Source organism: Antedon bifida, chromosome 2 (genome assembly GCF_963402885.1).
Source record: "Antedon bifida chromosome 2, ecAntBifi1.1, whole genome shotgun sequence".
Classification (NCBI taxonomy): domain Eukaryota; kingdom Metazoa; phylum Echinodermata; class Crinoidea; order Comatulida; family Antedonidae; genus Antedon; species Antedon bifida.
This window is the reverse complement of record NC_136227.1, coordinates 15407459-15434698: the sequence shown is the minus strand read 5'-3', so window position 1 is coordinate 15434698 and position 27240 is coordinate 15407459. Positions and strand designations below refer to the sequence as shown.

General features: G+C 36.6%; 4 protein-coding genes across 4 annotated transcripts in view; 2 read left to right on the top strand and 2 right to left on the bottom strand.

The window, feature by feature from the left end:
• LOC144835477 (uncharacterized) overlaps positions 1–27240 on the top strand; it is a 198919-nt gene that overhangs the window by 78461 nt on the left and 93218 nt on the right. The window lies entirely within an intron of this gene.
• LOC144857943 (2-oxoglutarate and iron-dependent oxygenase domain-containing protein 2-like) lies at positions 75–15120 on the top strand. Its single transcript, XM_078714630.1, has 5 exons — positions 75–278; positions 551–650; positions 1369–1492; positions 1923–2180; positions 14251–15120. Exons 3-5 carry the CDS (start codon positions 1478–1480, stop codon positions 14515–14517), a joined length of 540 nt encoding a protein of 179 aa, XP_078570756.1. The 5' UTR covers positions 75–278; positions 551–650; positions 1369–1477; the 3' UTR covers positions 14518–15120.
• On the bottom strand, positions 5806–10669 carry LOC144858929 (uncharacterized). Its single transcript, XM_078715077.1, has one exon. The coding sequence runs from the start codon at positions 10489–10491 to the stop codon at positions 5806–5808; it is 4686 nt and encodes a 1561-aa protein (XP_078571203.1). The 5' UTR covers positions 10492–10669.
• Positions 15107–27240, bottom strand: LOC144857927 (glutathione S-transferase theta-1-like). Its single transcript, XM_078714629.1, has 5 exons — positions 27011–27240; positions 25568–25655; positions 25153–25303; positions 24561–24728; positions 15107–15417 (listed from the first exon to the last, which is right to left on the bottom strand). Exons 1-5 carry the CDS (start codon positions 27120–27122, stop codon positions 15271–15273), a joined length of 666 nt encoding a protein of 221 aa, XP_078570755.1. The 5' UTR covers positions 27123–27240; the 3' UTR covers positions 15107–15270.

Below are 27240 nucleotides of genomic sequence, written 5' to 3'. Positions count from 1 at the left end.
TTATAAACATATATCAGTAAATGTGAATTGTCAATAAACTCTTCTAGGAATAAAACAGAATTTGGCTCATGCAGACAATTTTCCTCATAGTGGGACTTTCAAATGCAAAACTATATTTTCTTTATTTTATTTCATACCATTAAACACATGTTATCTCACTAACAATTCATTTCAGGTTAAAACAGAAGTAGAACGTAGAAAATCGAGATTATTTAAAGAGAAAAGAGACAATTTTAAAACATTACACACCACTCAATCAAGAGATATACAAACTACAGGTATGGAATTAAGTAGTACAAAAATGAAAAGAATATTTTACCTGTTAACTACACCTTGCTGACGGAATACAACTATGAATGCATGTCTGATTTTGTAAAGACCAACTATTACAACAAACGTTTATCTTGAATACTTGTCTCACTACAACTGACAAGGACAACTTCCCCCTTTAGTTATATTTTTAGTTAAATATTTTGACTAAAAATATTTGAAATAGTTGGAAAGTTTTTCTTCTTTATGGCATTATATTTTCTCGTTGAAATTGTTGTAGATTTCATTTCTGAGCCTAACATTTCTGGAGTTGGTTGAACATAGCAAGCAGAAAAATGCATCAATGCAAAGTTTGATAAAACTCATAAGTACTGAAAAAGGTTTGTTGATAGTTGACCTATTGTAATCAAATTCTATAAAAAGTTAGTAAAGGATTCTCTGATTGCCATATAATAACTGTACATTGTGAAGCTCATTCTGCCATGGAACAGTAATCGAAAAAGATCAAAATCAAAGCTATACACTAGTATAGCAGGCTTTTCTACTGTATATGATTAAAACTATTTGACGAAAAGGCATATTTCAAACACATTAAAGATGTATTGTCCCCCAAAATCATGAAAAATTGAGATTTTTAAAATCGAACTTTGAATAGGCCATTTTGCAGTTTTAATGAAGTTGTTCACTTCCATAAGAAAAAAAACGGGGGAAAAAATTATTTCACCTATAAAAAGACAAAATAAACAGTTAAATTACCCAAAAACTCATTGTCTTCCAGACAATTTGACAATTTTTTGCTTTAAATTACATTTTTCTCAGGTAAATAAATTTTTTTCAGACCCAATTTTTTGTGAGAGTGAATAACTATTATGTGACATTAAAATAACATATTCAACAAAAAAATGTTAACAAATATTTTTTTAGGGGGACAATATATCTTTAAAGGAAAGTCAAGCACACAAAAAATGGCAAAATTACATGTTTTTGCATTGTTATTTTGTGAACAATGGATGTTCTATAACTCAAAATGGCATTAAAAAACTTGCATATTTACTGTAATTACGTTTCACATTTCACTGGTTTTTTTTTTTTATGTAGGAGAGCGTATTTACTCTTTTCCAATATTTACTGAAGAGTTTTGTAATTCATTTAAAGAAGAAATAGAACATTTTGAAAACACAGATTTACCAAAAGAAGACCAAATACAATGAACAATTATGGTGTAAGTGTGGCTACCATAAATGCCCTGCTTTGCATAAACTACTCAAACCCCCCACCCCAACCTCAAATTAACTCCCCCTACCCCATACAACATCATTTGGTATAAATGCCCTCTCATAAACAGCCTGTAACCTTTACTTTTTTCCTCAAATAAATGCCACCACATACATTACACACAATATTGTATTATAACACATTTGTATAATATGTAGTAGAATTCATTTCATGATCTACAATTGACCAAGCATTGTGATTTTTACTGTATTTTATTACTTCTTGATATTGATTTTGTTTTTAAAGAATTTATTTGATTTCTTTGTTATGTAGAAGGATTGAAAATAAATAAAAATCAAACAAAAGCCACTACTATTAGTAAAGCATAGACCTGCTTAAAATTCTCAAAATGTATTGCTCAATTTCTTTTGTTGTAGGTATTAATGAATGAATTGGGATTTGATGACAACTTCATCACACCTTTACGTCAGAATTACATAACTCCACTCGCTAGGCTCTTGTATCCAGACTGTGGTGGAGACTTGTTAGACTCTCACAAAGCTTTTGTTGTAAAGTACAAGATTGGAGAAGATTTGGATCTTAACTATCATTATGATAATGCAGAGGTCACTCTTAATATATCACTTACAAGTGATTTCACTGAGGGGTCATTGTATTTTGGAGGCATGCGTCATGTAAGTAAAAACAATGCCTGAAAATGTCCGGTTATAAAAAACAAAGCAACGATTTGTATAGTTTTGGCACTGAATACTCTATAATTAAATGGTTTACATTCTATTTTAGGTAATACTTTATGACCAATATGATTTTTTTTATTATACCAATACAATTTTGTTATTATGACCCGAATACAATTTTTTAAAGTAAAAAATGTAGCTTTATTGGTGACAATCATATTGTACATATTCTATTTAACCACCCTCAGATGCTTGTTTTCAGTACCTTAACTTTCCTGTTCATACACATGATAAAGAATCAAGACAAGGTGTTCTTAATGTCATTTCCTGGTGGCAGTCTAAAGCCAGTCTAACATTAGTCATATAAAATATTGCACACTAGGCGTTCTTAATGTCATTTCCTGGTGGCAGTCTAAAGCCAGTCTAACATTAGTCATATAAAATATTGCACACTAGGTGTTCTTAATGTCATTTCCTGGTGGCAGTCTAAAGCCAGTCTAACATTAGTCATATAAAATATTGCACACTAGGTGTTCTTAATGTCATTTCCTGGTGGCAGTCTAAAGCCAGTCTAACATTAGTCATATAAAATATTGCACACTAGGCGTTCTTAATGTCATTTCCTGGTGGCAGTCTAAAGCCAGTCTAACATTAGTCATATAAAATATTGCACACTAGGCGTTCTTAATGTCATTTCCTGGTGGCAGTCTAAAGCCAGTCTAACATTAGTCATATAAAATATTGCACACTAGGCGTTCTTAATGTCATTTCCTGGTGGCAGTCTAAAGCCAGTCTAACATTAGTCATATAAAATATTGCACACTAGGCGTTCTTAATGTCATTTCCTGGTGGCAGTCTAAAGCCAGTCTAACATTAGTCATATAAAATATTGCACACTAGGCGTTCTTAATGTCATTTCCTAGTGGCAGTCTGAAGCCAGTCTAACATTAGTCATATAAAATATTGCACACTAGGCGTTCTTATTGTCATTTCCTGGTGGCAGTCTGAAGCCAGTCTAACATTAGTCATATAAAATATTGCACACTAGGTGTTCTTATTGTCATTTCCTGGTGGCAGTCTAAAGCCAGTCTAACATTAGTCATATAAAATATTGCACACTAGGCGTTCTTAATGTCATTTCCTGGTGGCAGTCTAAAGCCAGTCTAACATTAGTCATATAAAATATTGCACACTAGGTGTTCTTATTGTCATTTCCTGGTGGCAGTCTAAAGCCAGTCTAACATTAGTCATATAAAATATTGCACACTAGGTGTTCTTATTGTCATTTCCTGGTGGCAGTCTAAAGCCAGTCTAACATTAGTCATATAAAATATTGCACACTAGGTGTTCTTATTGTCATTTCCTGGTGGCAGTCTAAAGCCAGTCTAACATTAGTCATATAAAATATTGCACACTAGGTGTTCTTATTGTCATTTCCTGGTGGCAGTCTAAAGCCAGTCTAACATTAGTCATATAAAATATTGCACACTAGGTGTTCTTATTGTCATTTCCTGGTGGCAGTCTAAAGCCAGTCTAACATTAGTCATATAAGATATTGCACACTAGGTGTTCCTAATGTCATTCCCTGGTGGCAGTCTAAAGCCAGTCTAACATTAGTCATATCAAATATTGCACACTAGGTGTTCTTAATGTCATTCCCTGGTGGCAGTCTAAAGCCAGTCTAACATTAGTCATATAAAATATTGCACACTAGGTGTTCTTATTGTCATTTCCTGGTGGCAGTCTAAAGCCAGTCTAACATTAGTCATATAAAATATTGCACACTAGGTGTTCTTATTGTCATTTCCTGGTGGCAGTCTAAAGCCAGTCTAACATTAGTCATATAAGATATTGCACACTAGGTGTTCTTATTGTCATTTCCTGGTGGCAGTCTAAAGCCAGTCTAACATTAGTCATATAAAATATTGCACACTAGGCGTTCTTAATGTCATTTCCTAGTGGCAGTCTAAAGCCAGTCTAACATTAGTCATATAAAATATTGCACACTAGGCGTTCTTAAAGTCATTTCCTGGTGGCAGTCTAAAGCCAGTCTAACATTAGTCATATAAAATATTGCACACTAGGCGTTCTTAATGTCATTTCCTGGTGGCAGTCTGAAGCCAGTCTAACATTAGTCATATAAAATGTTGCACACTAGGCGTTCTTAATGTCATTTCCTAGTGGCAGTCTAAAGCCAGTCTAACATTAGTCATATAAAATATTGCACACTAGGCGTTCTTAATGTCATTTCCTAGTGGCAGTCTAAAGCCAGTCTAACATTAGTCATATAAAATATTGCATGTCACACAGCCGCAATTACGGCTCTTTCGGACATGTAATTGCTGGTAACCAACGATGAACAACGGTAAATAGCCACAACTGTACACATCTAAATGTAAAAAGTAAAATTTAATAATAATCTTTGACAACCAATTCTTTCTTTTATAAAAACCCACAAAAAAAAAACCCACACACTTTATGCAATTCCCCAAATTTCCCAATCCTTCCAAACAAAATATCAACAATCTTCTTATTTTTAAATAAATCCCCAAAACCCCCCTTTCAAATACAATAATATCACAAGATGAATAATTAAACAATAATAAATGTCCACAATCTCGTTCCTTCTTGCCTTCTCTCCTACGCTGACACAAAACAAATTAGAAAGATAAAAGTTAAAACGATTCTGCAAATAAACAACTCCCACGCCTCTGCTCCCGTTCTGCTTGTATTATCAATTATAATTCTTCCTATTTTCTGACATATAAATAAATCAAATATAAAGTTAAAATGTTTCTTGATGTCGTTCTGCCCTGCAATCCGCTCCCCGACCAATTATTCCTTTCTCCTTTTCCACGTAAAATAATATCAGTATCAATCCAGTTACTCTTCAATATTTCCAAACAATTCTTTACATGCAACAACTTCTGCTGTTTCCAACAGTTATTTCTTCCGTCAATTTACATTCACAATTTTAATTAATCCTCAGTAATCTCAACAATTAACAGTTCTACATTTAAGTACAGCCTTATAGTATTACTTCCAACTCACAATTTATTAACTTCATGTATATCACTTTATTTCCTTTCTGCTTCAGCTCTATATCACCATAATTATCTCCAACTCACAATTTATTAACTTCATGTATATCTCTTTATTTCCTTTCTGCTTCAGCTCTATATCACCATAATTCAATTACTTCTTCTCCTGTACGTCTTAGTTTCTCATATCAATATTCACCTATCCCTTTCTGGCTTAACATAACATAGCCCTCCTTCTCTGTCTCCTCTCAATTTCCCTCTACCTCAAAATTCCCTCAATTATCCACATATCACCACCTCATCCTTCTCCACCAATCAGCAACTCACACACTAACTTAACTCTTATACCTCTCCTCCAATCAGCAAACACCACACAATCCTTCTCTGCAACACAAAAACTCTGCTCCACTGGCTTCACACAATAGCTTCCTAAAACAAAAGAAAGGTTCAAATAGTGAAAACAAAAGGAAAAGTAAGAATGACTTGCAAAATATATACACAACTTTATGTCACTTGTGACATTTACTCCCCTCTAAAAGAATAATGTATCAACATTTTCTCCATACCGTGACGGGTCCTATTTACACTCGACTTAAATAATCAGCTCCTACATTTTCACTGCCTTTAATCGCCTCTATTCGGAACTTGTACGGTTGTAGAGCCAGGGCCCATCTCATAATTCGCCCATTGGACAATTTCGCTCTGTGCATAAACACAAGCGGCTGGTGATCAGTTTCCAACGTGAAGTTTCGTCCATATAAATAAGACTCAAATTTTCGTACACTCCATACAATGGCTAAGCATTCTTTTTCCATCACTGAATATGCTTTTTCTCGAGGAAGCAGTTTCTTGCTAGCGTACGCCACGGGAAACTTCACGTCACCATACTGCTGCATTAGAACCGCTCCCACTCCATATTCGGACGCATCTGTTCTCAAAATAAAATCTTTGTTTAAATTAGGAAGGCATAAAATTGGAGTACTGTTTAATTTTTCCTTAAGTTTAACAAACGCACTTTCCTGGGCCTTCTCCCAACATATTCGGTTTATAGGTTCCCGATTCTTCGTTTTGTCGGTTAATGGACAAGCAATCACAGAGTAATTAGGAATGAACTTTCTATAGTAGTTGGTCATCCCAAGGAATGACCGGAGTTGTTTCTTTGTTTCTGGTTGTTTGGCTGACAAGATGCTTTGTATCTTCTCCACTCGAGGTTGAACATTTCCTTTCCCTACCACATGGCCAAGAAACTCGATTGTTTCATAACCAATGAAACATTTGCTTGGTCGAGCAGTTAGATTGGCCCTGCGGAGACGTCCAAACAATTCAGACAAACATTTCATATGTTGATCCCAAGAAGCTGTGTGAATTAGAATGTCATCAATATAATTAAGTGTATTATCCATTCCTTTGAGTAATTTTCTCATGATACGACTGAAAGTAGCCGGTGCATTGACTAAGCCGAACGGCATGACATTAAATTGAAACAAACCATCTGGTGTTAATAGAAAGGCTGTTAAAGGTTTTGACGCTTCATCCATGGGAACTTGCCAATACCCTTTACTTAAATCTATCTTAGTAAAATAATGATCATGGGCCAACTTTGTGAACAGTTCCTCTTGGTCCGGAATCGGTTCGGCGTCAAAAACTGTAACCTGATTAAGTTTTCGAAAGTCCACGCAGAATCGATTTGACCCATCCGGTTTCTTTACCAATACTATTGGAGAGGCAAACGGTGCCCCTGAAGGCTCCACTACACCCAGATTTAACATCATATTTACCTCATCCTTAATGGTACCTCGCAACGCATGTGGAAGTGGATAGGGCTTGGAACGGATTGCATCATCAGTTTCCAGCTTGATTTCATGCTGCCCAAGTGTAGTCTTACCCGGTAAATCCGTCAGTACATCTTTGTAGTTTCCGATAAGTCGGTGCACCTCATGCTTTAGTGTATCATCCAGGCTTTCGTTGATGTGGATGTCGGCTGTTGTTTCTTTTGCTAGTAGAGGGTGGAGCTGTAAAAGATTCTCATTAGATAGATGATAATTTTGGTTATTTGTAAATGTTTCATTAGGTTCGCATTCAATAACAGCGGTGCTAGCTAATTCAAGGATACCAGAAGGCTCGGATACCCCTAAGGCAGCACTAATGTCTGCGGTTCGCTCATAATACTTTTTCAAGAGATTGGCGTGAAATATTTTGAATTTCCCGTTAAGGTCAATTTGGTAGTCTAGATACCCAAATTTCTTTACAACCTTAAAAGGACCTTTCCATTGAAGCAATAGTTTGTTTTTGTCTGTGGGTAATAAAAGTAGTACCTTATCCCCAACCTCAAATTCCCGGGACTTACTCTTTTTGTCATAATATTGTTTGTACCTGACCTTAGATTTTTGTAGATTCTTCTGAGCCATCTGACAGGTTTCATGTAGTCGTTCCCGTAAATCCATAACGTACTGGTAGGTGGTTTTTGTTTCTGGTGTTTCGATTTCTTCGGTCCACAATTCCCTTAGGATGGACATGGGTCCTCGTACGGTACGGCCATATAACAGTTCAAAAGGAGAAAACCCTAAACTTTCCTGTGAAGATTCCCTAACCGCAAAAAGTAGTGGGTCAATGTAACGATCCCAATCAGTAGGCCTTTCTGCACACATACGTTTCAGCATTTGTTTGAGTGTTCCATTGAACCGTTCGACCAAACCATTACAAGCTGGGTGATATGGAGATGTCATTACCTGACGTATAGACAACAACTTACTAACTTGCCTCATGACTTCAGATGTAAATTGTGATCCCCTATCGGTAAGCATTTCTTTCGGGATACCAAGTCTAGAGAAAACACCAACCAAGGCCTCAGCAACCCGTTCAGCTTCAATATTTGGTAGAGGCACTGCCTCTGGATAACGAGTAGCAAAATCTATTATTGTGAGTATATAACGATTACGACCTTTAGACATGGGGAAAATGGGACCAACTATATCAACGGCAATCCGTTCAAACGGCACCTCGATCAAAGGCATGCTTCCTAGAGGCACTTTCGTAACTCTACCTTTTTGTACAGTTCTCTGACAAATGTCACAGGATCGACAATATCGAGTAATATCTGCAGTTACCCCAGGCCACCAAAATGTTGTCAACACTTTATCTGTCGTCTTTTTTACCCCTTGGTGTCCTCCTAATAAGGTTTCATGGGCTTGGCGCATTACCTGGCGTCGATAGTCAGCTGGCACTACTAGTTGGGTAAACTTATCCCCGTGTTCAATATTAGGAGAGGAAAATTGCCTATATAATAGGTCTTTATGATAAATAAACCTAGCCTCGGCTTGTTTGTTACTCACAGTTGTAGTTTGTTTCTCTGCAAGATCCTTGAATTTTGCAAGGCTGATATCTTGTTGCTGGGCGGTTTTCATAATTCCCGCTGTGATGATTTGCTTGTGTATTTCTGTAGTTTTAAGTGTTCTGAATGGTTTATCCATAGTGTTAGCTTGAGACCGGGTAACAACAGAACATCCTTGAAGATTTCGCTCTGTCCATGTGGGATCTGGATTTCCTGGTGCTCGTACTCCTGCAATATTACCTAATATCAAGTCATAAATAGGGTTATTCATACATAGTGCATACGTCTTTCCTGAAAAAAATGGAGTATTAACATGTATTAATGCAACCGGTAAGTTGCGGACCGTGCCATCAATCAGCACACAGGTTTTCTCCTTACCAGTAAGTTGTTCGGCTGATACAAGATCTTTCTTCACAACCACCCCACTACAGCCACTGTCACGAAGAACAGAGACGCAGCGTGACCCAACACAACCTGTATAAACGGGCATTTTACTAATTGAATTATTTAGAGCCGCTGTCATAATTGGAAGACAGTGCCCACATTGAAGAGTGACCTTATCACCATCATTATTGATACAACATTGATTTAAAGACTCTGACATTTTCGTAACCATACTGGCACCCACATCGGGAATTTCTTCTTTGGCTTTACATTCGTGTTGTTTTGTACATTTCTGGCAATCAGACTCTGTTTGTGGTGAAGTAGACAACCCAGCGCAACTGTTGGCGTCCTGTCTACAATTTCTGGCAATATGTCCTGTTTTTAAGCATCGGTAACATTTTGGAGGAGAGTTTGGCTTATGCATAGTTGAGGCTCTGCAATTTCTAGCTAGGTGACCTACACGATGACATATAAAACAAGTTGGACTACGGAAACTAGAAGGGCTTTGTGATGAGGATGTACTGGGAACATTATTAGAGGAGAGTTGAGGAGAATTTTGCTCTTTTTGTTTAAACTCTATTGGTTTACCAAATAATCCCCCACGAGCTTCCAAATATTGCTCCGCAATTTCAGCCATCGCTTGTATCGTTTTCGGTTGACGTTCCCTTAGGAACAGAGCTAGGTCCTTCCCACACCCATCGGTAAACTGCTCTCGCAGCAATAAATCTTTTAACCCCTGAAAGGTTTTTTCCCCCTCTGCTAGGTCAATCCACCTATCAAGATAATTGCTTATCCTCGCAGCAAATTGCGGGCCGCTTTCTCCGTATTCGGGCTTAGCTGTTCGTAACTTATGTCGAAATCCATCGGCGGTTAACTGAAACCGTTTTAGAAGAGCCAATTTCAAAAGTTTGTAATCGTTAGCTTCAGCTGACGACAACCTGGAATAAACCTCGAGAGCCTTCCCAGTTAGTAGGGCACTTAAGTTAACCGGCCACTCAATTTCTTTCCACTCCTGACTAGTCGCATACCGTTCAAACCTTTTCAGATAGGCATCTAGGTCATCTGTTCGATCATGGAAAGGGGGTAATTTAGGTTTACTGGCCTTAACCCGTGACTCAGGATTGGGTAATACTCTACCACCCGGCCGTGCCCGATTCTTTTCTTGTTCTAATTGGATTTCTAACCTTCGCATTTCTATAAGATAGGCCTGATTCTCAGCTTCTTTCGCCCTTTCGTTTTCTCTCTCTTTTTCTTCACTCGCTCTTTTTCTCTCTGCTTCGTCCCTCTCTAATACCTCTCTTCTCTCTCTCTCTTCCTTCTCTAGTGCCTCTCTTCTCTCTCTCTCTTCCTTCTCTAGTGCCTCTCTTCTCTCTCTCTCTTCCCTGTCTCTGTTTCGCTCCATTTCTTCTCTCTCCCTGTTTCTCTCTTCTCTCTCTAGTGCTCTCTCTTCTCTCTCTCTGGCAGCTTCCTCTCTCTTTTCCACAAACTCTCTTAATTCCACTCCATCTAACCCCAACGCTTTTCCTGCGTCAACAATTTTAGTGAGATCCATTTCTTAAGGAAAAAAAAAAAATATATATATATATAAGTATCCAATATAAGTATACAGTATGCCAATAATATGGCAAATAGACAATCCAAGAATCACGTACAATTGTTTCATCTACCAATGTTCACGCTAGGTTACAAAGTCTCCCGGACGAGCCCCCATAAATGTCACACAGCCGCAATTACGGCTCTTTCGGACATGTAATTGCTGGTAACCAACGATGAACAACGGTAAATAGCCACAACTGTACACATCTAAATGTAAAAAGTAAAATTTAATAATAATCTTTGACAACCAATTCTTTCTTTTATAAAAACCCACAAAAAAAAAACCCACACACTTTATGCAATTCCCCAAATTTCCCAATCCTTCCAAACAAAATATCAACAATCTTCTTATTTTTAAATAAATCCCCAAAACCCCCCTTTCAAATACAATAATATCACAAGATGAATAATTAAACAATAATAAATGTCCACAATCTCGTTCCTTCTTGCCTTCTCTCCTACGCTGACACAAAACAAATTAGAAAGATAAAAGTTAAAACGATTCTGCAAATAAACAACTCCCACGCCTCTGCTCCCGTTCTGCTTGTATTATCAATTATAATTCTTCCTATTTTCTGACATATAAATAAATCAAATATAAAGTTAAAATGTTTCTTGATGTCGTTCTGCCCTGCAATCCGCTCCCCGACCAATTATTCCTTTCTCCTTTTCCACGTAAAATAATATCAGTATCAATCCAGTTACTCTTCAATATTTCCAAACAATTCTTTACATGCAACAACTTCTGCTGTTTCCAACAGTTATTTCTTCCGTCAATTTACATTCACAATTTTAATTAATCCTCAGTAATCTCAACAATTAACAGTTCTACATTTAAGTACAGCCTTATAGTATTACTTCCAACTCACAATTTATTAACTTCATGTATATCACTTTATTTCCTTTCTGCTTCAGCTCTATATCACCATAATTATCTCCAACTCACAATTTATTAACTTCATGTATATCTCTTTATTTCCTTTCTGCTTCAGCTCTATATCACCATAATTCAATTACTTCTTCTCCTGTACGTCTTAGTTTCTCATATCAATATTCACCTATCCCTTTCTGGCTTAACATAACATAGCCCTCCTTCTCTGTCTCCTCTCAATTTCCCTCTACCTCAAAATTCCCTCAATTATCCACATATCACCACCTCATCCTTCTCCACCAATCAGCAACTCACACACTAACTTAACTCTTATACCTCTCCTCCAATCAGCAAACACCACACAATCCTTCTCTGCAACACAAAAACTCTGCTCCACTGGCTTCACACAATAGCTTCCTAAAACAAAAGAAAGGTTCAAATAGTGAAAACAAAAGGAAAAGTAAGAATGACTTGCAAAATATATACACAACTTTATGTCACTTGTGACATTGCACACTAGGCGTTCTTAATGTCATTTCCTAGTGGCAGTCTAAAGCCAGTCTAACATTAGTCATATAAAATATTGCACACTAGGCGTTCTTAATGTCATTTCCTGGTGGCAGTCTAAAGCCAGTCTAACATTAGTCATATAAAATATTGCACACTAGGCGTTCTTAATGTCATTTCCTGGTGGCAGTCTGAAGCCAGTCTAACATTAGTCATATAAAATATTGCACACTAGGCGTTCTTAATGTCATTTCCTGGTGGCAGTCTGAAGCCAGTCTAACATTAGTCATATAAAATATTGCACACTAGGCGTTCTTATTGTCATTTCCTGGTGGCAGTCTAAAGCCAGTCTAACATTAGTCATATAAGATATTGCACACTAGGTGTTCTTATTGTCATTTCCTGGTGGCAGTCTAAAGCCAGTCTAACATTAGTCATATAAAATATTGCACACTAGGTGTTCTTAATGTCATTTCCTGGTGGCAGTCTAAAGCCAGTCTAACATTAGTCATATAAAATATTGCACACTAGGTGTTCTTATTGTCATTTCCTGGTGGCAGTCTAAAGCCAGTCTAACATTAGTCATATAAAATATTGCACACTAGGCGTTCTTAATGTCATTTCCTGGTGGCAGTCTAAAGCCAGTCTAACATTAGTCATATAAAATATTGCACACTAGGTGTTCTTATTGTCATTTCCTGGTGGCAGTCTAAAGCCAGTCTAACATTAGTCATATAAAATATTGCACACTAGGTGTTCTTATTGTCATTTCCTGGTGGCAGTCTAAAGCCAGTCTAACATTAGTCATATAAAATATTGCACACTAGGTGTTCTTATTGTCATTTCCTGGTGGCAGTCTAAAGCCAGTCTAACATTAGTCATATAAAATATTGCACACTAGGCGTTCTTAATGTCATTTCCTGGTGGCAGTCTAAAGCCAGTCTAACATTAGTCATATAAAATACTGCACACTAGGTGTTCTATTGTCATTTCCTGGTGGCAGTCTAAAGCCAGTCTAACATTAGTCATATAAAATATTGCACACTAGGTGTTCTTATTGTCATTTCCTGGTGGCAGTCTAAAGCCAGTCTAACATTAGTCATATAAAATATTGCACACTAGGTGTTCTTATTGTCATTTCCTGGTGGCAGTCTAAAGCCAGTCTAACATTAGTCATATAAAATATTGCACACTAGGCGTTCTTAATGTCATTTCCTGGTGGCAGTCTAAAGCCAGTCTAACATTAGTCATATAAAATATTGCACACTAGGTGTTCTTATTGTCATTTCCTGGTGGCAGTCTAAAGCCAGTCTAACATTAGTCATATAAAATATTGCACACTAGGTGTTCTTATTGTCATTTCCTGGTGGCAGTCTAAAGCCAGTCTAACATTAGTCATATAAAATATTGCACACTAGGCGTTCTTAATGTCATTTCCTGGTGGCAATCTAAAGCCAGTCTAACATTAGTCATATAAAATATTGCACACTAGGCGTTCTTAATGTCATTTCCTGGTGGCAGTCTAAAGCCAGTCTAACATTAGTCATATAAAATATTGCACACTAGGCGTTCTTAATGTCATTTCCTAGTGGCAGTCTAAAGCCAGTCTAACATTAGTCATATAAAATATTGCACACTAGGCGTTCTTAATGTCATTTCCTAGTGGCAGTCTAAAGCCAGTCTAACATTAGTCATATAAAATATTGCACACTAGGCGTTCTTAATGTCATTTCCTGGTGGCAGTCTAAAGCCAGTCTAACATTAGTCATATAAAATATTGCACACTAGGCGTTCTTAATGTCATTTCCTGGTGGCAGTCTAAAGCCAGTCTAACATTAGTCATATAAAATATTGCACACTAGGCGTTCTTAATGTCATTTCCTAGTGGCAGTCTAAAGCCAGTCTAACATTAGTCATATCAAATACTGCACACTAGGCGTTCTTAATGTCATTTCCTAGTGGCAGTCTAAAGCCAGTCTAACATTAGTCATATAAAATATTGCACACTAGGCGTTCTTAATGTCATTTCCTGGTGGCAATCTAAAGCCAGTCTAACATTAGTCATATAAAATATTGCACACTAGGCGTTCTTAATGTCATTTCCTAGTGGCAGTCTAAAGCCAGTCTAACATTAGTCATATAAAATACTGCACACTAGGCGTTCTTAATGTCATTTCCTAGTGGCAGTCTAAAGCCAGTCTAACATTAGTCATATAAAATACTGCACACTAGGCGTTCTTAATGTCATTTCCTGGTGGCAGTCTGAAGCCAGTCCAACATTAGTCATATATATATAGCAACATAGCAGGTTTGTTAATTTTGTGTTGTTTTTAACAGCAACGAGGAATAGAAGAACCACAGCGTACTGAATATTGCCACAAGCCAACGTATGGTTTAATTCATCGAGGACAACACATGCACGGTGCTCTTCCAATAGCAGATGGTGAACGGTACAATCTAATTATTTGGATGCGATCTTCCAAAATAAGGAATAAATTGTGTCCAATGTGTGATAATAAACCTCAACTTATTAAGACTGTTGGATTCGGAGATGGATTCACTCAACCAGAAAATACAACTGTCGATGTTTGTTGTACTTTATAATGCATAGGTCAACAATTTTACAACTCAAATAATATATTTAAAAGATTCATCCAATGGACAGGTGTCTTTATGACCTCTCTGCGACCTAACTATGTGACATGTAAAGATGTCAAGAATGGTTGAGCCCGTGTTAAGGCATAAAGATGTAGCAGAGACATTGGTTTGAAACGTTTTTTGTTTGAAAAAGTGTGTCGACTGTGAGGTTTAGGAGGAGATAGAATATGGGAAAACATAGTCTCCATTAAAGAGAACTATTATAGTACTGTATATACATTATTATATTATTATAAATATATATTATATAATACAAAGAATAATAAACTTTTATAAAGCGCTATTTACTGATGTTTTACAGCGCTAAAAGACCAACAACAATTATTGAAAAGGTGAGATTTTAGAAGTTACTTGATTTACTTAAGAGATTTACATTGACGGGTATGGAGTGGAAGCTGGTTCAAAACTAGTGACACTTGTGCAAAAAACTCCTTGAAAATAAGCTTAATTATTGTTTAATAATTGTAAAAAGTAATTAATATATTGTTGATGGAAAATGTTTTAATAAACAAACGAAAATAAAAACTGATTGTAAAATTGTAGGAAAAATGTTTTAATAAACAAACGAAAGAAGAACTAATTGTAACATATTGTTGGAAATGTTTAATAAACAATAATGAAAGAAACTTAAACTACTTTAGTTGTTGGAAAATGATAGAAAGAACATAAACGGCCATCTCTTACAGAGGCCTATTTAGTTCATTGTTGGCAAACTGCTTTCAGTGGTTTATTCAATTCATCGTAATCTGGATTCAATTTGTCTTCTACACGTTTCATCCAGTCAGCAATTTCCGGCTGGTTCTTCAGTAAACCTTTACCAGATGGACAGGCAAGCGGTTGAACAACCTGAAAGAATTTTTAAAATACTACTATTATAATGGAATATACTATAATACTATAATACTATAATAAAATATTTTAATTGGAACGAATGAATTTTTTTCTTACTAATGCATGCACTAATCATGTAACATAAACTCCAAATATTTAGAATTTCGTTTTTTTTTTATCGATATATTGTTTCGGGTTGATGAATAAACAATGATATGACAAAAATGCATCTTATAAAATAAAGCAATGCTCCTTCAGAAGGTTGTCCGTTGATGGTTAATGAGTAAAGAGCGATAGGATGATTTGGACAATGGGAATGTATCGTATAAAATCAACTATAGCTCCGTCGGAATGTTGTCCGATGGTTGATGAATAAAGAGCGATAGCATGATTTGGACAATGGGAATATATTGTATACAATCAAACAATGCTCCTTCAGAAGGTTTTCCGTTGATCGTTGATGAATAAAGAGCGATAGCATAATTTGGACAATGGGAATATATTGTATAAAATCAAACAATGCTCCTTCAGAAGGTTTTCCGGAAAAGACATTGGCGGTGGTGTATGCTTATTTGTAAACAAACGATGGTGCAACATAACTATTGTTCGCGATAAGCAATGTACACCTGATATTGAATTGTTGACAATTTCACTGAGACCATTCTATTGTCCGCGGGAATTTCCACAGTTATTTGTTACAGTTGTGTATATACACCCAAAGGCTAATTCTACACGAGCAGCTGAAATCTTGTCTGAAAATACGCACAAGTTGGAGACATTGTCACCTGATGCACCCAGGCTCATATTAGGCGATTTCAACCAACACAAGCTTGGTAAAGCGCTCAGAATATACCACCAATATGTAACCTGCCCTACTCGTAAAGATAAAACAATAGATTTATGCTACGGTACAGTTCCAAGCGCATATAGGTCCGTGGCATTACCACCGCTTGGTGCGTCGGACCACAATTGTGTGAATCTGATTCCAAAATATGTCCCAGTTATCCAGAGGAAGGACAAAATAGTCAAGACTGTTAAATTGTGGACTTTGGACAGTATCGAACGTTTAAGAGGGTGTTTTGAATGCACTGATTGGCAAGTATTTTATGAGTCGTCATCAAATGTAAACGAAATGGCGGATGTTATAACATCATATGTAAATTATTGTGTTGATTCAGTAATACCGAAAAAAGAGGTTGTCGTTTTTGCAAATAATAAGCCGTGGGTTACGAAAGAGTTGAAAGACATATTAAATAAGAAAAAACGGATTTTTTACCAAGGCACCACTCACGATAATAAGCAAATAAATAAAGAAATTAAAGTAGCTGTCCGTAAGGCTAAAGACATGTATAAGAGAAAAATTGAAAATAAGTTTAGTAGTGGATGTATTCGTAGTGCTTGGCAAGGAATTAAACATATGGCGTCTATAAACACAGCTGATAAAACACAAAGAAATAAAATAAATGTAGAGGGTATTGATGACCAGGCATTGCCAGATAGATTAAACGACTTCTTTGCTAGGTTTGAAAAACACGATTTAAAAGACGACACTGTTGGCAATAATGATCCGCATGTAGATGAAATTATTATTTCTGAGGATCATGTTAGAACATTACTCAGGAATATAAATGTAAATAAGAGTTCTGGTCCCGATGGTATTGAGGGCAGAACATTGAAGTCGTGTGCGGATCAGCTCAGTGGTGTCCTTCGGTACCTCTTCCAGACCTCTATAAACCAGTGTGTAGTTCCTAATCTTTGGAAAGAATCGATTATAAAACCTATTCCTAAACAGACTGTCATAAAACAACTGAATGATCTGCGCCCTATTGCGCTGACATCTCTTGTTATGAAAATCTTTGAAAAGATAGTTAAAACCTACATCACGTCTGTTGTAGAGTCTAAACTCGATCCACTGCAGTTTGCTAACAGGTCTGGAAGAGGTGTTGAGGATGCCAAGCTTTTTTTATTAAACACATTGTACAAGCACCTTGAACTGCCTCGATCTCACGCCAGAATGTTATTCGCCGACTTCTCTTCTGCCTTCAATACCATGCACCCTTATATTTTAGCAAACAAATTAATTTCGAATTTTGGTTTTCAACGTGATTTTGTATTATGGATTATAAGTTTTCTTACGAACAGATGTCAGAGGGTCTTAGTTAACCAAAGACACTCGAATGTACGTATGACAAGTATTGGATCCCCCCAGGGTTGCGTCCTCTCTCCTCTCCTGTATATTATATACACGGATGACTGTCGCAGCAAACAGGACAATAGTCATCTTGTTAAATTTGCTGACGACACTGTCTTGCTGTCTCTCCTTCAAAATTCACAGGACGGCCATGGTTCCGCTTTAGATGATTTTATCCAATTTTGTGGTAACTCCTACTTGGAACTCAATGTGACCAAAACCAAGGAGATGATTGTAGATTTTAGGAAGGAGAAAGGACGCAACCCTTGGGTATCCATTATAAATGACGAACCAGTCGATATTGTCCATTCCTTTAAATACCTAGGTACTATATTTGAGGACAATCTCGGCTGGGAATTAAACACAGAGGCAATAGTAAAGAAAGGACACCAGAGACTTTATCTGTTAAGGAAGCTGAACCATTTTAATGTCGATAAAGTAATTCTTAGGGTTTTTTATAATTCCTTTATTGAGAACGTTTTAACTTTTTCCTTTATATGCTGGTTTTTTAGTCTTAGGGTCAAAGAGAAAAACTCACTACAAAGAATTGTTAACTTAAGTTCTAAATTAATAGGTTGTCAACTTCGTAGCTTATCTTCTTTCTGTGACATGCAAACTCTAGAAAAAAGTAGAGCTATTCTAAAAAATATTAACCATGCCTTGTTCAGTGATTTCAAGCTCATGCCTCATTGACGTCGCTTTCGATGCCCGGCATGTAGAACAAACCGGAAAAGGAATTCGTTTTTGCCAGTGGCTATTCGACTCTTAAATTCTTGAACCTTGACTCTTTTTTTTTTTTTTTTTTCTATTTTGTACTGTGTATTGTGATATTTTGTATATTTTGTAAGATCATTTTAATCCAGACCTTTTTGTTTGAATTGCCCCGTGTGGGATGATTAAAGAATTTTGAATTGAATTGAATTGAAGTTGATCGTTGATGAATAAAGAGCGATAGCATGATTTGGACAATGGGAATATATTGTATAAAATTAACTATAGCTCCGTCGGAAGGTTGTCCGTTGATGGTTAATGAATATAAAGAGCGATAGGATGATTTGGACAATGGGAATGTATCGTATAAAATCAATTTAAGCTTCGTCGGAAGGTTGTCCGTTGATGAATAAAGAGCAATAGGATGATTTGGACAATGGGAATATATTGTATAAAATCAAACAATGCTCCTTCAGAAGGTTTTCCGTTGATCGTTGATGAATAAAGAGCGATAGCATGATTTGGACAATGGGAATATATTGTATAAAATTAACTATAGCTCCGTCGGAAGGTTGTCCGTTGATGGTTAATGAATATAAAGAGCGATAGGATGATTTGGACAATGGGAATGTATCGTATAAAATCAACTTTAGCTCCGTCGAAAGGTTGTCCATTGATGGTTAATGAATAAAGAGCGATAGGATGATTTGGACAATGGGAATGTATCGTATAAAATCAATTTAAGCTTCGTCGGAAGGTTGTCCGTTGATGGTTAATGAATATAAAGAGCGATAAGATGATTTGGACAGTGGGAATGTATCGTATAAAATCAACTATAGCTCCGTCGGAATGTTGTCCGTTGATGGTTGATGAATAAAGAGCGATAAGATGATTTGGACAATGGGAATGTATCGTATAAAATCAACTATAACTCCGTCGGAATGTTGTACGTTGATGGTTGATGAATAAAGAGCGATAGGATGATTTGGACAATGGGAATGTATCGTATAAAATCAACTATAACTCCGTCGGAATGTTGTCCGTTGATGGTTGATGAATAAAGAGCGATAAGATGATTTGGACAATGGGAATGTATCGTATAAAATCAACTATAGCTTCGTCGGAAGGTTGTCCGTTGATGGTTAATGAATAAAGAGCGATAGGATGATTTGGACAATGGGAATGTATCGTATAAAATAAACTATAGCTCCGTCGGAAGGTTGTCCGTTGATGAATAAAGAGCGATAGGATGATTTGGACAATGGGAATGTATCGTATAAAATCAACTATAGCTCCGTCGGAATGTTGTCCGTTGATGGTTAATGAATAAAGAGCGATAGGATGATTTGGACAATGGGAATGTATCGTATAAAATCAACTATAGCTCCGTCGGAAGGTTGTCCGTTGATGAATAAAGAGCGATAGGATGATTTGGACAATGGGAATGTATCGTATAAAATCAACTATAACTCCGTCGGAATGTTGTACGTTGATGGTTGATGAATAAAGAGCGATAGGATGATTTGGACAATGGGAATGTATCGTATAAAATCAACTTTAGCTCCGTCGGAAGGTTGTCCGTTGATGAATAAAGAGCGATAGGATGATTTGGACAATGGGAATGTATCGTATAAAATCAACTATAACTCCGTCGGAATGTTGTACGTTGATGGTTGATGAATAAAGAGCGATAGGATGATTTGGACAATGGGAATGTATCGTATAAAATCAACTATAACTCCGTCGGAATGTTGTACGTTGATGGTTGATGAATAAAGAGCGATAGGATGATTTGGACAATGGGAATGTATCGTATAAAATCAACTATAGCTCCGTCGGAAGGTTGTCCGTTGATGGTTGATGAATAAAGAGCGATAAGATGATTTGGACAATGGGAATGTATCGTATAAAATCAACTATAACTCCGTCGGAAGGTTGTCCGTTGATCGTTGATGAATAAAGAGCGATAGGATGATTTGGACAATGGGAATGTATCGTATAAAATCAACTATAGCTCCGTCGGAAGGTTGTCCGTTGATGAATAAAGAGCGATAGGATGATTTGGACAATGGGAATGTATCGTATAAAATCAACTATAGCTCCGTCGGAAGGTTGTCCGTTGATGAATAAAGAGCGATAGGATGATTTGGACAATGGGAATGTATCGTATAAAATCAACTATAGCTCTGTCGGAAGGTTGTCCGTTGATGGTTGATGAATAAAGAGCAATATGAAGATTTGGACAATGGAAATATATCGTATAAAATCAACTATAGCTCCGTCGGAATTTGTCCGTTGATGAATAAAGAGCGATAGCATGATTTGGACAATGGGAATGTATCGTATAAAATCAACTATAGCTCCGTCGGAATGTTTTCCGTTGATGGTTAATGAATATAAAGAGCGATAGGATGATTTGGACAATGGGAATGTATCGTATAAAATCAACTATAGCTCCGTCGGAATGTTGTCCGTTGATGGTTAATGAATAAAGAGCGATAGGATGATTTGGACAATGGGAATGTATCGTATAAAATCAACTATAGCTCCGTCGGAAGGTTGTCCGTTGATGAATAAAGAGCGATAGGATGATTTGGACAATGGGAATGTATCGTATAAAATCAACTATAACTCCGTCGGAATGTTGTCCGTTGATGGTTAATGAATAAAGAGCGATAGGATGATTTGGACAATGGGAATGTATCGTATAAAATCAACTATAGCTCCGTCGGAAGGTTGTCCGTTGATGAATAAAGAGCGATAGGATGATTTGGACAATGGGAATGTATCGTATAAAATCAACTATAACTCCGTCGGAATGTTGTACGTTGATGGTTGATGAATAAAGAGCGATAGGATGATTTGGACAATGGGAATGTATCGTATAAAATCAACTTTAGCTCCGTCGGAAGGTTGTCCGTTGATGAATAAAGAGCGATAGGATGATTTGGACAATGGGAATGTATCGTATAAAATCAACTATAACTCCGTCGGAATGTTGTACGTTGATGGTTGATGAATAAAGAGCGATAGGATGATTTGGACAATGGGAATGTATCGTATAAAATCAACTATAACTCCGTCGGAATGTTGTACGTTGATGGTTGATGAATAAAGAGCGATAGGATGATTTGGACAATGGGAATGTATCGTATAAAATCAACTATAGCTCCGTCGGAAGGTTGTCTGTTGATGGTTAATGAATAAAGAGCAATATGATGATTTGGACAATGGAAATATATCGTATAAAATCAACTATAGCTCCGTCGGAATTTGTCCGTTGATGAATAAAGAGCGATAGCATGATTTGGACAATGGGAATGTATCGTATAAAATCAACTATAGCTCCGTCGGAAGGTTGTCCGTTGATGGTTAATGAATATAAAGAGCGATAGGATGATTTGGACAATGGGAATGTATCGTATAAAATCAACTATAGCTCCGTCGGAATGTTGTCCGTTGATGGTTAATGAATAAAGAGCGATAGGATGATTTGGACAATGGGAATGTATCGTATAAAATCAACTATAGCTCCGTCGGAAGGTTGTCCGTTGATGAATAAAGAGCGATAGGATGATTTGGACAATGGGAATGTATCGTATAAAATCAACTATAACTCCGTCGGAATGTTGTACGTTGATGGTTGATGAATAAAGAGCGATAGGATGATTTGGACAATGGGAATGTATCGTATAAAATCAACTTTAGCTCCGTCGGAAGGTTGTCCGTTGATGAATAAAGAGCGATAGGATGATTTGGACAATGGGAATGTATCGTATAAAATCAACTATAACTCCGTCGGAATGTTGTACGTTGATGGTTGATGAATAAAGAGCGATAGGATGATTTGGACAATGGGAATGTATCGTATAAAATCAACTATAACTCCGTCGGAATGTTGTACGTTGATGGTTGATGAATAAAGAGCGATAGGATGATTTGGACAATGGGAATGTATCGTATAAAATCAACTATAGCTCCGTCAGAAGGTTGTCCGTTGATGGTTGATGAATAAAGAGCGATAAGGTGATTTGGACAATGGGAATGTATCGTATAAAATCAACTATAACTCCGTCGGAAGGTTGTCCGTTGATGAATAAAGAGCGATAGGATGATTTGGACAATGGGAATGTATCGTATAAAATCAACTATAGCTCCGTCGGAATGTTGTCCGTTGATGGTTAATGAATAAAGAGCGATAGGATGATTTGGACAATGGGAATGTATCGTATAAAATAAACTATAGCTCCGTCGGAAGGTTGTCCGTTGATCGTTGATGAATAAAGAGCGATAGGATGATTTTGACAATGGGAATGTATCGTATAAAATCAACTATAGCTTCGTCGGAAGGTTGTCCGTTGATGAATAAAGAGCGATAGGATGATTTGGACAATGGGAATGTATCGTATAAAATCAACTATAGCTCCGTCGGAAGGTTGTCCGTTGATGAATAAAGAGCGATAGGATGATTTGGACAATGGGAATGTATCGTATAAAATCAACTATAACTCCGTCGGAATGTTGTACGTTGATGGTTGATGAATAAAGAGCGATAGGATGATTTGGACAATGTGAATGTATCGTATAAAATCAACTATAGCTCCGTCGGAAGGTTGTCCGTTGATGAATAAAGAGCGATAGGATGATTTGGACAATGGGAATGTATCGTATAAAATCAACTATAACTCCGTCGGAATGTTGTACGTTGATGGTTGATGAATAAAGAGCGATAGGATGATTTGGACAATGGGAATGTATCGTATAAAATCAACTATAGCTCCGTCGGAATGTTGTACGTTGATGGTTAATGAATAAAGAGCAATATGATGATTTGGACAATGGAAATATATCGTATAAAATCAACTATAGCTCCGTCGGAATTTGTCCGTTGATGAATAAAGAGCGATAGCATGATTTGGACAATGGGAATGTATCGTATAAAATCAACTATAGCTCCGTCGGAAGGTTGTCCGTTGATGGTTAATGAATAAAGAGCAATATGATGATTTGGACAATGGAAATATATCGTATAAAATCAACTATAGCTCCGTCGGAATTTGTCCGTTGATGAATAAAGAGCGATAGCATGATTTGGACAATGGGAATGTATCGTATAAAATCAACTATAGCTCCGTCGGAAGGTTGTCCGTTGATGGTTAATGAATAAAGAGCAATAGGATGATTTGGACAATGGGAATGTATCGTATAAAATCAACTATAGCTCCGTCGGAAGGTTGTCCGTTGATGGTTAATGAATATAAAGAGCGATAGGATGATTTGGACAATGGGAATGTATCGTATAAAATCAACTATAGCTCCGTCGGAAGGTTGTCCGTTGATGAATAAAGAGCGATAGGATGATTTGGACAATGGGAATGTATCGTATAAAATCAACTATAACTCCGTCGGAATGTTGTACGTTGATGGTTGATGAATAAAGAGCGATAGGATGATTTGGACAATGGGAATGTATCGTATAAAATCAACTATAGCTCCGTCGGAAGGTTGTCCGTTGATGGTTAATGAATAAAGAGCAATATGATGATTTGGACAATGGAAATATATCGTATAAAATCAACTATAGCTCCGTCGGAATTTGTCTGTTGATGAATAAAGAGCGATAGCATGATTTGGACAATGGGAATGTATCGTATAAAATCAACTATAGCTCCGTCGGAAGGTTGTCCGTTGATGGTTAATGAATAAAGAGCAATATGATGATTTGGACAATGGAAATATATCGTATAAAATCAACTATAGCTCCGTCGGAATTTGTCCGTTGATGAATAAAGAGCGATAGCATGATTTGGACAATGGGAATGTATCGTATAAAATCAACTATAGCTCCGTCGGAAGGTTGTCCATTGATGGTTAATGAATAAAGAGCAATATGATGATTTGGACAATGGAAATATATCGTATAAAATCAACTATAGCTCCGTCGGAAGGTTGTCCATTGATGGTTAATGAATAAAGAGCAATATGATGATTTGGACAATGGAAATATATCGTATAAAATCAACTATAGCTCCGTCGGAAGGTTGTCCGTTGATGGTTAATGAATAACCTAATGAACGATACTTGATTCAGACAGTGGAATGTATGGTACATTATGTACAACTGTGGAGGAAAATGATCAAAATTCCGAATTACTTATTTTTGTATTGAGGTAACATGCACATTATCTGATTCTGCGCACGCCAAACCAATTATTATATTAATCACAACCTAAATTTCTTTTAAATCTAGTGATTACCTCACAAATAGCAAACAAGTCAGCAACAGATATCTCGTCTCCACACAAGAACCGTTTTCCTTTGAGAAATAACCTATTTATCTTGCCGATGGACTCTTCAGCTTCTTTTACAAACTTGTCGACTGCCTCCTGATCTTTTGGTTTCCCGGTACGTTTTGGAACAAATATCTGTATACAAATATAACAGGGGTCTTATTTTGACTGGTTGTGTAGGTTTTAAGTTGCTCCCGTATATCTCATTAATCTAGCCGTCGTTTTTGTAACAAGCGTTTTTTATAGTTGCATGAGTTATGTATGTTTTAAACTTTACTTTTAAATTATGATATCGGAAATCAAACTTTAGATCTGAAAAACTATGATATCTGGATTTTCTAGATCTAAAAACTCGGATATGACTGTAGTTTTTGAGTAACAATATTTATGAAAAATAATAACGTTTAGGACACTGACTTAGGTTTCGCCTTATTCCAGCCCATTTTCCCTTTAATTACATCTTCCCAAATTTAGTCATATGACCGTAAAGTTAGTTTTGCGTCTTCATACCACACATTAGCAGCATAACCTTGAAATGAAACATTACATTGTTATTTACCTCATTCACCATGACGTTAATTCCCGCTTTCCTAATACCTGTATGCTGCCAGGCTAAGTAGGCATCAATCTCAGCCCGAGTCTCAATATTTTTAGGATACCAATGATCTGCTACGTTGTATTTTGCCGCCAGATATCTCACTATTGCAGTACTACAAAGAAACAAACCAGAATTCAAAAGTGCCTTATTATTTATAGACTGTCGTTACCAAGTTTAAAATGTTTAGGCCTATATATATGGGAAAGTGTTCGTTAGTAAACACTATGTTGTCAACTTGTAATTTCTGTGTTGTATCACCTGCAATTAGGGGATATTGGAGAAAATGATTCATAAAATTAAAAAAAAAAACTTCTTCACACTTGCTTTATTCTTTACAATGTAGCCTACATGGTTGGACAAGGTGAGTAAGGCATACCTTTCTCCAAGTGTGAAATCACCATCTTTAATTGCTGGTACTGACTGAGCTGGCTGGATTGCAGTGTATTCCGGCATTCTATGCTCACCTGTCAAACAACATTATTTTCTACAGTATATACAAAATGTCTAATACAATTTTTGAAAATAATTAAACAACTTTAAGACAGTGGACTACATTCAGTCAATAAAGGCTCATTTTACTAGGACGATTACGTCATGATTTGTAATACTATCGTGACGATACAACAATTTTATTGTTCTTATTGATCATGACGTCATTTTCATTTGATTTAAAAAAAAATCTTATTTTAGGCCAAAGACAGCAGCATAAGTGTTATAGTTTCGAAAATTTTCTAATTTTGTTTTTTAAATAAATATCTTTGTTTTATATGTTATCGTCGTTCGTAGTATAACCGGACCTTAAATCACGAATAATTATATTCTGGACAACCTACATAATTGGAGTATTGTAGTAAATGTATTAATAATTATATAATGAAATGAATGTTTAAAATTACAATATTCTTTTTGCTGATTCTTTCCGCAATTTTGATTATCCTTGAGATAATAAATATTTAGTGGCTCTGAAATGTTGACTATTATTAAAAACCACAGCAAAGGGACCTGTAACATCGATAATTAGACCTATAATATTTGTAGACCTGATTATCAAACCAGGCATACTATAGTGTTTTCATTGTAAACCTTGTTCCTATGAATAAATGAAAATCACTGACTCAAGCATGATTAAGCAAATTTGTCTGGGTATTTTTAGAAACTCCATATAAATATTTCATGTGCACATGTTTATTCAGATAATAGAGGTGAGGAGGTCTTGGTCTTGGACGCAAAGTGAAGGGGTTGTTATTTTTTCCCCTCTCCGTCATCACTCTGATTCAGGATTGTTAAGGTGGACATACGTGCCGTCAACTCATTTTTTATTCCCTTTTTTTTAGCTGAGAAATGCTACGATAACTTGGAATGTGATCTATTAGAGTGCTGTTTCTAAAAAATATGTTTCACTTGCCAAGGCAGCATACATGGAATGGGGGTGGGGGGGGGGGGGTAGTTGTGCTAGGGGGTAATTGTCCTATAGGGTAGGTTTCCTATGGGGGTAATTGTCCGGGTGGTAGTTGTCCTATGGGTAATTGTCCGGGTGGTAGTTGTCCTATGGGGGTAATTGTCCGGGTGGTAATTGTTCGGGTGGTAATTGTCTAGGGGTAGTTGTCCTATGGGGGTAATTGTCCGGGTGGTAGTTGTCCCAAGGAGGTAATTGTCCTATAGGGTAGTTGTCCTATGGGTAATTGTCCGGGTGGTGGTTGTCCTATGGGAGTAATTGTCCGGGTGGTAGTTGTTCGGGTGGTAATTGTCTAGGGGTAGTTGTCCGGATACGTTTAAAGCAACAGTATATTTTAATAGTGACTAAAATAAAAAAGCATACCTTTTGCCAAGTCGATGACTTTCTCATGGTAGGGTATCTTGTTATATTTGCAAAACAATACTACGGCACGACTAGGTTGAGATATTGGATTATAGTACACTGTTAAAGCCATCTTTAGGTTTAGTAAAACAATTTGATTGTACAGTATTATCAGGGAGTTGCAACTCTCTGGTATTATCAAGGGACTGGAGCGGCTGCAATGGTAATGTCAACAAAGTTCGTGCAAAGAG

Excerpts from the sequence above, each read along its gene's own strand:
- LOC144857943 (XM_078714630.1), top strand. Across the intron at positions 2,181-14,250 it reads ATTTTGGAGGCATGCGTCAT|CAACGAGGAATAGAAGAACC; the intron begins GTAAGTAAAAAC and ends TGTTTTTAACAG.
- LOC144857927 (XM_078714629.1), bottom strand. The coding sequence starts at position 27,122 with ATGGCTTTAACAGTGTACTATAATCCAATATCTCAACCTAGTCGTGCC. Across the intron at positions 25,304-25,567 it reads GATTTCACACTTGGAGAAAG|TACTGCAATAGTGAGATATC; the intron begins GTATGCCTTACT and ends GTTTCTTTGTAG. Across the intron at positions 15,418-24,560 it reads ACTTGTTTGCTATTTGTGAG|GTTGTTCAACCGCTTGCCTG; the intron begins GTAATCACTAGA and ends AAATTCTTTCAG.
- LOC144858929 (XM_078715077.1), bottom strand. The coding sequence starts at position 10,491 with ATGGATCTCACTAAAATTGTTGACGCAGGAAAAGCGTTGGGGTTAGAT.